This window comes from Carassius carassius, chromosome 19 (assembly GCF_963082965.1).
Source record: "Carassius carassius chromosome 19, fCarCar2.1, whole genome shotgun sequence".
Lineage (NCBI taxonomy): Eukaryota > Metazoa > Chordata > Actinopteri > Cypriniformes > Cyprinidae > Carassius > Carassius carassius.
The window spans coordinates 26571173-26583887 of NC_081773.1; the positions used below are offsets into that span (position 1 = coordinate 26571173).

At 38.4% G+C, this 12715-nt stretch overlaps 1 protein-coding gene across 4 annotated transcripts in view; it reads left to right on the forward strand.

Moving 5' to 3' along the window:
- LOC132095483 (nck-associated protein 1-like) overlaps positions 1–12715 on the forward strand; it is a 52451-nt gene that overhangs the window by 14446 nt on the left and 25290 nt on the right. For 2 of the 4 annotated variants that reach the window (XM_059500533.1, XM_059500535.1), the window contains 15 exons: positions 85–177; positions 721–777; positions 877–1019; positions 1107–1197; positions 1317–1454; positions 2002–2050; positions 2604–2760; positions 2913–2969; positions 3091–3294; positions 3617–3749; positions 4097–4178; positions 4592–4650; positions 7823–7968; positions 8722–8854; positions 11381–11500. In XM_059500533.1, the coding sequence (XP_059356516.1) occupies positions 85–177; positions 721–777; positions 877–1019; positions 1107–1197; positions 1317–1454; positions 2002–2050; positions 2604–2760; positions 2913–2969; positions 3091–3294; positions 3617–3749; positions 4097–4178; positions 4592–4650; positions 7823–7968; positions 8722–8854; positions 11381–11500 (1662 nt within the window). The remainder of the gene's footprint in view (positions 1–84; positions 178–720; positions 778–876; positions 1020–1106; positions 1198–1316; positions 1455–2001; positions 2051–2603; positions 2761–2912; positions 2970–3090; positions 3295–3616; positions 3750–4096; positions 4179–4591; positions 4651–7822; positions 7969–8721; positions 8855–11380; positions 11501–12715) is intronic. The other 2 variants (XM_059500534.1, XM_059500536.1) reach the window with 1 other exon arrangement.

Consider the following 12715-nt stretch of genomic DNA (forward strand, 5'->3'; position numbering starts at 1 on the left):
CTGATAAGTTACCTGGTCAGATATTGCAAATATGTGCCTTTGTTTAAAGTGACGGTGTTTAATTTGCACTTTTTTATGTTACAGCAACAGCTTGCACAACTACAAAAAGAAAAGTCCGAAATACTAAAGAATTTAGCTCTATATTACTTCACCTTTGTGGACGTTATGGAATTTAAGGTATGAGTGCAGCCCCACTCTGTTGACCTCAGTTGCAGTTTATGAAGTTTGATGGTTTATGAAGTGTTTATGCAAATTAATTCTGTCTTTGTTTTATAAGACACCATGAATGTAGTTCTCATTTTTATACTTGCATAATTTGTATTTGTATATGTGACCATGGTATATTAGTATAATTTATTTACTATTAATAGTCTTCATATTGTGAATTGTCTTTTATTTTTTTTATAGATTCAGTTTTAATTTTAGCAAACTTATGTGCTTTTGTCATTATGGATCTTTAACTTTAATTTGTATTTAGTAATACATTTTTATTTTTAGTCATTAAAAGAAAACTAAAACCAACATTACAGTTAGTTTCCAATTTAAGTTTTTCATCTAATATTTATATTTTATTTTAACCTGTAATTTAAGGCAACTATATGTTAATATTGAATATCCTGTTGATTAAAGTGAAATTTGTGTGTACTTTTGTTATTTTTGATAAAAGACACATTGAGAGTCTATTAAACCCGATATGTTTGTGCTTTCCTGTTCCTCCAGGACCACGTTTGTGAACTTCTGAACACTATCGACGTTTGTCAAGTCTTCTTTGACATTGTGAGTTGAATTAATGGCAATCAGCATTAAATATCTTTTGAATTTTTTGTTCAGTGACACGGCAGATGAATACCAAAGTGTCTTTTTTCCCCATTGCAGACTGTAAATTTTGACCTCACAAAGAACTACCTGGATTTGGTGGTGACGTACACTACCCTGATGATGCTGCTTTCTCGAATTGAGGAGCGCAAAGCGATCATCGGCCTCTACAACTATGCCCACGAAATGACACACGGTTCAAGGTAATACATAGAAGAGTAGCATCTTATGTAGAGCCACAAACTGCTGAGGTCTGAGGTCACATGTACTGTGTGATGTTTCTTGTTCAGTGATCGAGAATATCCCAGGCTTGGACAGATGATTGTGGATTACGAGAACCCACTGAAAAAGATGATGGAGGAGTTTGTCCCTCATGGAAAAGTAAAATTTGCTACAATGAGAGAAAATCCTGTTATTCTGTTTCCCATCTCAAACGGAGGACATGTTTTAACCTCGGCCCTCTGCCATTTTCTGCCCACTTCTCTTTCTGTTTTTGACAGTCTCTGCAAGATGCACTGGTCTCGCTGCAGATGGTGTACCCACGCCGGAATCTGTCTGCTGATCAGTGGAGGAATGCTCAGCTGCTCAGTTTGATCAGTGCTCCCAGTACCATGCTTAACCCAGCTCAGTCCGACACGGTCAGGATTTACTGTAGTCCTTAATTGTTTTCTTAAACAGTCATATCTTATTCTAACATACTAACCATCATGGCAAGAGATTGATTTGATAATCCCTTCAGGTATAACAACTCCACTAACATCCTCTCATGCACACATTATTAATGAGTTCCTCACATGAAGCATACAAGCTGAAAGGAATGCACTCTGTAGATTCCAGTAGTCAGATGCAAGCATGTTGCTAAGCTCACAAACCAGTCAGCAAATAAGCACATAGTGTATTCTAATGTCAGCGGTTTTGCGGTTTTGATTCTGGCCAAAACGAAGTATCTCCAACTGTTTAAAAGAGTCCTAAACAGCATTTTAACAATGCTGAAAAATAGGGTGCACAAGCCAGTGTTGTAATTGATCATTTTCAGTGATTGAAATAAAGCTGAGGATGGAAAGCTTGAATGAAAATTGTGTCTAAAATTAATAAAACGAAAATGAAATGAAGCCAGTGACTCGTATTGGATTTTTGAACGTAGTTTATCTGATCGGATGTATTCTGCGTGGCTTTGTGTTTCAGATGCCCTGTGAATATCTTTCCTTGGATGCTATGGAGAAATGGATTGTCTGTAAGTGTGTTTTTAAAGACACTATGAACTTGAAAAACTTAACTGTCTTATAAAATGTCCCTATTTATACTGTGTATGTTTCATCTGTGCATCTTAAAAAGAAAAAGTAAATTTTTTATCAAAATGTAGTGATTTTCTCTGCCTCTGGAATTACTTCCTTTCTGGAAATGCTAAAAGTTAGGTTTCTTGGGAATGATGTTACATGGTTGTTATACCTCAGATTTAAGGAAAGCAATTATTGTTTAAATATTGATTTGAAGAATTTTTTGTTTGTTTAGTTGTATTGCATTTACATAATCGGAATCTGTTTTGTCCCCATGCTTTCTGTGCTTATTATAAAGGGAAGCTGCAGAATGTGATAAATCTATTAAAGCATCTTCAAATTAAACAAACATTAACAATGTTTGTGAACAACTCTCGTTCCAATTCTGTGGACACAGATTCTGTATGAGCCTAGTTTTTACACTTATCACTGATAGGAAGTGTCTTTGCATGTAACAGTAGTGTATGTGGTATATAAGATATATTGGTCTCTCTCTGTTCTCTGTCCTAGTTGGGTTCATCTTGTGTCACGCGGCTCTGAATAGTGACCCTGCAGCTCTCAGTCTGTGGAAGTTAGCTCTCCAGAGCAGTTCCTGTCTCTGTCTGTTCAGGGACGAGGTGTTCCACATTCACAAATCTGCAGAGGATCTCTTTGTTAACATTCGCGGGTCAGCCATTTCTACTGGCAAACACATTCTCACGTTTTCTAGAATTAGTTTACATATTGTGTGTAACACAAATGTAACCTTTTTTTATTATCAAATTGTGGTTCATGCTTTTCATATAAATTATATAATGATGTTGATGTGTTCTTCTACAGTTACAACAAACGTGTCAATGACATCCGTGAATGCAAAGAATCTGCTTTGTCACATGCGTAAGTTGTACTTTGGATAAATAAATAAGTAAAGTAATTTCTAATTAAGGTGCAAGTAGTAACTTTGCATTTCTGAAGACAGCAAAACAGCTGTATCTATATTTTTTCTGATTTCGTCCAGGGGCTCCATGCACAGAGAACGCCGCAAGTTCTTGAGATCTGCTCTGAAAGAGCTGGCTACAGTGCTGGCGGACCAGCCGGGCTTACTGGGTCCCAAGGCTCTGTTTGTGTTCATGGCTCTCTCCTTCGCCCGTGATGAGATCATTTGGCTGCTCAGACACGCCGACAACATCCAAAAGAAAAGCACAGATGACTTCATTGACAAGTAAATCCAGTTCTTACACTTCATTTGAGTAAATCATTCAGCAAATTGTTTATTTAATTTTTTATATCATTTGTAATATTATACTCTGACATTATCATGGGAGGAGTAATTCATTCATTTCATTAACATCTTTTTTTTATTTTTCAAGTCTTGTGATTCACCTTGGAGCAAGTTGATTTGGTTTACAGCCTAGAACGAATCCTAGTTGTTGTTTTTTTTTGTTTTGCATGCTTTTCAAGTCTTTATGGAGAAAATGAATAGGGGGAAAAATGCATATAAACCAAGGCTGTTTTTTTTCCTTCATTCTTGCTTGTTTTCTCAGGCACATCGCAGAGCTGATCTTTTACATGGAGGAGTTGAGGGCACATGTGAGGAAGTACGGCCCGGTGATGCAGAGGTACTATGTGCAGTACCTGTCCGGCTTCGATGCCGTGGTACTCAACGAACTAGTACAGGTGAGACTATTTCCTTTTTACTGCACTAAAAGAAAGGACACAGATCAGTCACACGTCCTTATGAGAGCAGTTGTTATTTGTAGATATCTCATGAGATGAGGATCGGTCATGTGCAGTTGGGTGGTTCAGACATGAACATTAGTCACATTATGAGTCATTCACAGGATCTCATGAAGGGCGTCTAGAAGAACATGAGGCGAAATACACAAACTTCACCACTAGATGGAGAACTAGTATAGTGATTCAGCTTTGGAACCCCAATCAGGAGCTAGACTTGCTCATCTTGGTGTTTTAATTTGAAAATACACACGCGAATGGTAAAATTACCATGTCTTCCTCCCTTGTAGAACCTGTCTGTCTGCCCAGAGGATGAGTCCATTATTATGTCGTCCTTCGTGAACACGATGACCTCTCTCAGTGTTAAACAAGGTAGTGAACTTCTCTTATTTAAACATTCATAATGTCTTTAAAAACATGAAATCAGAGTTGATGTCCCTTGTGTAGAGATTTATTGATTATGTTTTATAATCTGTAGTATCTGTAGTATCATTATTTTTGCATAAATTAAAAAAAGTGGGTACGGTGGCCGAGAGAGCTCAATGCGCTGCAAATAGAAAAAACACCTGCAAATTAAGAAAACTCAAATCAAGTTGACAACACAGCGCTGCAAATACTCAAAACAACCAAACAAAGAAACGCGCTGCATATAAAATTCTTTATTTTATTTGGCAAATCTTGCATAATCTAGGCAAAAAAAAAATAGTGATATAACATCTCTAATGTCACTTTTTGTTTTGGACGGTATCACAAAATAACTAACTTGGTTTGGGTGTGTGTTGCAGTTGAAGATGGGGAAGTGTTTGATTTCAGAGGGATGAGGCTGGACTGGTTTCGACTGCAGGTAAGATGATCTCAGTCATTTGAGCTGGGTCAATACGTGGTGTTTGCTGCCTCTGATCCTAATCAGACATAATTAACAGCTCTTATCTCTTCTTCCCTCTTACTAATTAACCGATGCCGGTTAACATAAAGCAATTAATGCTCTCACAGTTTGAGATGCAACCCAACAAAAAGTTTCATGCTGTTAAATGTTTGTTGCAAAAGTTTGCTTATCCTTTGTTTTGGAGAATATAAGCATACATACTGTATGAAAAATGGCTTAATTTAGAATTACTTAGAAATGAACCACAATGCATGCTGTTCTTTTGAAGCTCTGATTATTCAAGAAGAGCCTGCGTCTTTCATCCAGGCTCAAATAAATCAGACTTCGTCTCTGTGGAATATGCATGTGGGTGGGAATGGAAGCGGAGATGGAGAGGCAAGCTTGTTCATGTAATATTTGAGGGGCTGTGAGTGTGTGTAGACCTCAAATGGATCTGGACTGCAGGATTTGGGATGGTCCAGCTTGCTCTCATATGCGTTTTTCCTGTGTGGTGGTTTGCCCAGTCCCACAGCAGAGAAGCCGTTTGACCTCTTCTTTAAAGGAATGTTCTCGACTCAAAAGTGAAGCTTTATCAACTGAATTTGAAGCATGATTTCAATTACTATATTCTTTTTTTTTTTTTTTTTGTAGCATACTTGCAGTTGACATGATCATGGAAAACATGGAAATATTTCAGAATTATTACTGGGCACTGATTACCAGAATTTCAAAATTTAGCTTTGCAGGTCTTAAAAAAATAATGGATATTAATATATATCTTGGCTTTTTATTAATGCCATGTAAATTTATGTTTTTCTTATTTAGCTCTAAAATATCACCTTTAAACAGTTCCTTTTGGTGGAAGTTGCTTTATCTAATCACTTCCTCTCTGGTAACCTTGCCAGTGTCAAATTAAAGTTGCCCTATATGACTAAACCAGTGTGTTTATTCCACTTCCGTTACAGTTACCACAATTTTTGCCTGTGGTAATGCCACAGATCCCACAAAAAGAACTTAATTTGTGTTGAACCCAGGAGATATCTTCAAAAGCAGGCCTGAACCTCTTCACACAGGAGGGTTTCAGTTCACCTTTTCAGCAAGAGAAACTGCTATCTGCAGAATGTGTACATTTCTCACTGCTGAACAACTGTTTTCTGTGTTTGAGCCTTTTCCCACTCTCCTTTGCTCTTTTTGCCGCCAGAGTCCTCTCTTTCACATGGCCACAAAAACAAATCGGTCATAATAACAGCAGTGTTTATTCACTGCAAGGCCTTGAGCTCAGACTGCTCTCAGTTTGCCGGGACAAAGCAAATTCAAGGGTTTAAACAGTCAGCTATAGAGCAACTGTGTGTGAGTGTGAGTGAGTGAGTGAGTGAGGCTGCTGACAGGTGTGTGGGTGGATATATATTTTCAAATATTAATCACACTAAAAAAAATGCTAAATTTTAAACAATTTTATATAAATATATTAAGAAAATTATACAATAATATTTTTTTAAATCAAATTAATCATTGAAACTTTTTCTTTTGATTAATACTTAAGAAATCAATACTTTTACTCCCAAGTAAATTTATCCATAGTGTCAGTAAAGACTTGTATATTGTTACAAACATATTCGGTATTCGTTGCTGTTCTGTTCTGTTGTTTATGTAAACAATTAAAATTTAATAATATTTCAATTATTATTTTTTTACCGTATTTTAAACTGATAACCGTAGCCTTGATGAGCATAAGAGACTTCGACCCCAAACTGTTGAACAGTAGTGTAAAATCAGAAGTCTAAAATGTGTAGTAGTTAGAAAAAGAGTATGCACAGTGTATAAAGTTGTCTCTCAAAAGAAGGAGATGACTCTAAATTATTGAAACAACTCATTTAAAAATAAAAGGTTCATGTTGTTGACATCAACTTGAAGTATTAGCATATTGCCAGCCCACTTGGTCTTTTCACATTGTCTGAATGAAAATGCAAATTCCTTCTTTGCCACTAGGTGCTATTTTTTGAGTGGTAAAAATAATTGTTTCCCCGGTAACACTGTACACATAACAGAACTGTGCTCACAAACGCTGCTTTATAAGGCATTACAGATATTCTGAAATGAAAATGAGACCATTGAAAAATGAATCGTTTAACAAATTGTTTGGGAGTCGTTGAGCAAGTAAGATAAAAATTAATGCATATTATCAGACAATGAAAGTGTTTTTTGACCTTGCATGCATGTCAACCTGTTGTTGGGGACTCCCAAAACCAAAATATGAAGCTTTTCTTTACCCATAACAGGGGCACTTTAAATTTAGCATGATTTCTTCTTGTGTAATGGCCCGGTTGTTGAGATAGCACTTGCCAGATTATAACAACTAACGGTTCACTCAGTTCATGTCTGCTTGTCTGCATTTGGCCTCTGCATTTCCAAAGGTGCGGTCCTATTTATCTCTATGGCCGATTAAACTACCAGCAGCAGTCTGCAAATGTACTTCTAAAAATAAGCCCTGTTTTTCAATACTTTTTCTACTCCACAGTGGACTTCAGTGCTGTATGATATGTTTATTGTCATTCCCCGGACTCCATAACCACAAGCTTTGTGAGTTTAGCACCTGCTGAATGTCATGTGGCATCATCCTGGCATGCCGCGTTCTTTGAATTGGCCAATCTTTAGATGATGAAAGCCAATGCAGGGCATGTGCAGTCCTTGTTTTGCTGGAGTTTTCTCACACTTCTTATGTTCAAGTTGTCCAAAAACTGAACGCACTGGCTGGCACAGCTGTTTTGCTGCTAAAAAAAAGTTTTTTTTTTTACTTAAACGCCAAAGAGAATCTGTTTTGCATACTGTCTTCATTTGATCTTGTATGCTAGAGAGGAAATTGTGTTGGTTGGACATTGTCTGGTTCAACAGTATCAAGTTTGCAAAAATATTTCCCAGAAAGCCTTCTCAGAAGTTAATGATATGGTAAAACATCAAACCACACTTTTCTTCTGATTCTGCCCTGGTCCAGTTTCCAATCTGATTCGATGCTCTTCATTTGCTTGAGGATTTGCTCATGGAAATCAAGCCCACCAAGCTCAGCCTTTGAGAACAGATTGTGAAAAGTTGTCAGAATAATTAATGAACTTTAAAGATTAATGCTAACGATGATGTCTTTCTTCATATTTAGGCTTACACCAGCGTGTCCAAGGCCTCGCTAGGACTGGCAGATCACAGGGAGCTGGGAAAAATGATGAACACCATCATCTTCCACACAAAGATGGTGGACTCTCTGGTGGAGATGCTTGTGGAGACTTCTGACCTTTCCATTTTCTGGTACGGCCTAATGGTAGAGAAAAGATAACTCAACGATATTACATTAATGTGGTAAAGTACAAACTGAATAGGCAAAAATTGGCTGTAGAAGTCAGAAAATGTGTACAAATTATATTGGCTTGTTAATGCTGCAGATGCTCTGCAGGTTCATTGAATGATGTTATATTGATTAAACCTTGAAAATTAATTTTTTTGACCAATTTAGTTATTTTTGTTCTTTTACATTTATGTATTTTACATTTATGCATTTAGCAGACGCTTTTATCCAAAGCGACTTACAGTGCATTCAGCCTATTCATTTATTTCTTGCTTATTTATCAGTATGTGCGACCTCTGGGAATTGAACCCACAACATTTTGCGCTGCTAACCACTAAGCCACAGGAACACTATAATTGCATGCAGCCTGCAAAGACGATGCAAAACTATTTTATTTATCCTTTTTAACTAACTATTTTAATTCAGACTGCAAGCTCATGACTTGGGCAAAATGTGATTCCTTTTCTGCTGTGATGCTGTCCATTCAGCAATGGCGCAGGAAACATTGTCTAACGCCAGCTCCACAGTTGGCAGAAGGCATATCTGTTCTCAGAAGGCCATAGCAACTGTCTGTTGTGCCTCTTGTTTTCGATATTTCTCTTTCATGCCAGGTGGAAAGCGGACAGGGGCGTTCGTTCAGCTGATTAGATATGACTATACCAGGCTGTGAAGTGAACTGGCAGCCCACTTTCTCTCTTTTTCTCTGTCTCTGATAGCTTTTACAGCCGCGCCTTTGAAAAGATGTTCCAGCAGTGTCTCGAACTGCCATCCCAGTCTCGATACTCCATCTCTTTCCCTCTGCTCTCCACCCACTTTATGAGCTGTACCCATGAGCTCTGCCCTGAAGAGGTGAGTCACACTGACCTGGAATCAGCCCAGAAGGGCCCAAGAGGAGTACAAATGTCAGATTCCCTTTAGTAACCTGATCTGAGAACAGTGATTCATACATGTTTTGTAGATATCAGTGAGAAGAGTATTCTGAAGATGACAAGGCTTTGGTTGAATCAAATCTTTGGATGATTTAAAACCGATTCTAGCTATGTACAAATTCATACAATTTGAAGGGATTCATTTAAAATTAATTAAACTTGTAAGGACTAAATGTTATTGATATTTTAGTGTATAAGATTTTAAACTTCCATCCTTGGAATTAATTGAAATACTCATCACAGATTTTTTTCTTTTTTTTGTAAATAATCAGTATATCATCCAGCCCTAGTTTGTACTGAGAAAAATAAAATGTCTATTTTTAGCCTTGTGTAATTGCTTTAATTGTCTATTATAAAGCAGTTCACAGTTAATTTGTTCAGATTATATATTCTATTTGCCTTGTCCTGAAATCTCCGGTTTAGTTTCTATGCAGACTCTGTGTTTTTGGAAAAAAAACTGTTTTATGTGTCTGTGAATGTCCCGTAGTGAATATGCTCAGTGTTACTTTTGAGAAGAGGAGTTTGGAAAAGATCTTTTCTTTTCTGGTCTCGCCACGGCTTAGCCGCGACCCATACGAGGGTTCAGGATGAAGTCGTACTGTGAATCCGGAAGGCTCCACGAGTTTACTAGAGCTGGAATGTCTCAACACGCAGCATTGAGTGCTGTGGTCCATGTATCAGGATGTGTACAGAAAACCAAATGCTGAAAAGCATGATTTATTAAATCTGTAATTGAACCATACGCCGTTGCAGCTACCCAGGCTCCCCGGGGGCATATGGAAGCCCCTCCACACACATGAGGAGCACAGCAGATTCCTGTTTCCCCCCCGCCGGAATATGGCCTGCACATTCACCAAGTGTTTGTTCCTGCCAAACATCGTACCCTTCAATATCCAATTTAATTTGGTAAATAAACCCACATTTTCTCTCCTAATTGGTGGACAAGCGGCACCAAAACAAACAGCACAACGAGAGTTCTCATGTCATTGCGGGGCCTGAACATCGAGCTGTCTGAGAGCACTTAGAGGAATAAAAGAGATTTATTGAGCCATAGAAGACTTGGGTTTCCCTTATTTAAACATGAAACTCCCTCTCTCAGCATGTCTCTGAAATGGTCTTCCTCCTATGTCCACTCCACACAGCTTTGGACAGCTGCAAGCTTTATTTATGTTGGAAAAGCACTAAAAGTTTCCAAGAATATTTCCATCCTCACACAGAAAACTTTTTACAGTGGTTTAGAGAAACAACAAAAGATCACGGTGCTTCAGCAGAGGTTAGCCTCAGCATCACGTCGGATAGATGTGTTATTTTCAACCTGCACAGTCTCCGATTCTTTCCCTCGGATGCCCACGAAGAGGGTGGCAGGATATTTCTGTTTATGAATGGATGATGAGAGCTTTAAATGACACTTTTTGTTAGTCGTGAAGAAGGACCGGCCTTCTCCGTGATGTTTGGCAGGAGTGGAGGCTTCAGCTCCACACAGAGGCGAAGGCTGTTTTTCATTAGTAATTTAGAGAGTTTGCACTGTTTGCTCTGGGGAGGGAGCTGAGGCAAAGAGACCAGCTGGGCCATAACAAAGAGCCTCACTTACACATGGACTGGTCACAAACAGCACCTCACTGAGAGCCAAATTCACCTGAGCATCTTATGTTGGAGTAGTTTCAGCCTCTAACAGCATGCCAATGGATCACTCATGGTCCATTTTCAGATAGAGTCAATAGCTGACAAATAAGGTGTTTCTCCACCCTGGTCCAAATAATTAAAGTCATTTTGTTTATTCAAATGAATAAAGTTTGGGGACATTTTTTGTAATATTTTTTGAAAGAAGTCTTTTGCACAGCAGTAAAACAGGAATATAGTGAAATAGCATTACAATTTTAATGGGCTGATTTGCAATTTAATATAGTTTAAAATGCAATTGCTGTGATGGCAAAGCTGAATGGAAAGTTCAAAAGAACAAAGTCTAAAAGTTTTAGAAGTGTAAAATTCTTGGCTGGAACTAAACATTCATTTCTTACCCTAAAAAACTATACATCTATGTGTGTGAAGTTATAGGCCATTTCAGATTGACCTGCCTCTAAACACCACTCAAAATCTGTTTATGCATCCATTGGATAACCCCATCCTGTTTAATTGGGTGGTTCTTTGCCAGTTTAAGGCCTTGTTTACAGATGGTTGTAACAGGTGGCCAGTTAAGTAGTATTTTTATAGACAGCTGATACTAAAGGTAAAGGATATTTCCTGTGCCTGTAGCAGAACCAAAAAAGAAATGCAATTCTGTTTGTAGCGCAAAAATGACACATTTGATGCATTGACAGCTTCACACTGCCCAAACTAAATTTACACTGAATCATAGCTTATACTGAAAATCAAAAGTCCAGCTTCACATTGTTGTTGTACTAAAGGAAATCTCCTCTAATGTCTCTTTGTCTGTCCCTCCCTGCAGAGGCACCACATCGGAGACCGCAGCTTGTCCCTTTGCAACATGTTCCTGGACGAGATGGCCAAGCAAGCCCGCAACCTCATCACAGACATATGCACAGAGCAGTGCACCTTGAGCGACCAGGTCAGTGCAGCACACACACGCTTTCAACGCTGCCAAAACACAGAGGGACTTTTGGGAGTTCTGGAATTTTCCATGTACTATCTAGGATTTTAACAAACTTAACTGGGTTTACAAAGAGTTCTGCAGATTCACCAGGAATGTTCCATTCCGTTGCAATATGATCATCACAATGAAATTAAACCGTGATTGATTTCCTGGAAACCCCTGACTGCACTGATTCGATGACCTAGGGTCAGCTTGTATGAATAAACTTACTCTCATCCCACTCTGGTGAGTGTAATCATGTAAGGAAACAGGACAGCAGCTCATGAGTCACTTCCTGCTTTACTCTTATCTGGACAGTGGAAGCCACATTTACAGGAATTACAGTGTTAAGGTCAACATCAAAGCCCTCTTCCTTCTGTAATCTGAAATATTTTCAAGTAAAACAAGATATTAAATTGACAGACTTAAAGGGATAGTTCACTCTCAAATTAAATTTTGATATGTTTTAGCTTACCTCAAGGACATCCAAGATGTAGGTTTCTCTGTTTCCTCAGTATTTCCCATTTTGATATTTTTAGGTCCAACCTTTCTTGTCTGTGACTCACATAATGGATGTCTATGGTCACCACCTCAAAGAGCATGCACAGATGAGTCAAAATTAAACAATTCGCCATCATAAGTACACATTGATGACCTAATACAAGAAACGAGCGGTTTGTGTAAGAAAACGAACAGTATTTATATATTTTTTACCTTTTGTACACAAACACGTCCAACTGATCTGAGTTCGCGAGTGCTTCCTGATGTGACGTGCGTGCGCGCTCTGCCTTTAGTCTGCGCAAGCGCGGAAAGCCCCGGATGTGATGTCTCGCGCATGCACATCACTCATTGTTTACCACACGCTACGCTTTCAATCTGCACTGTCTGAAATATAATGCAGTAATTGTAATAGATTAATGTTTATAATGCACCCTATAATCGTTGCGTTTATAATAAAAATACAACACATTACTCACTCTATTGACAGCGTGCCATTGGGTCCCTCTGGCATTGGACGTCGCCTCCAGTTTATACGTGGCAAACTAAACACAACGTGCAAAACGCTGCATCTCAACAGCGGAGAAAAATCTGGATCTTCAGTCAGGCAGGCGTGTGATGTGATACTGTCAATGTCCTTTTCGTCATCTTGTAGTTGTTCCATTCGTGACAACATATGCTCTCCACTTCTGT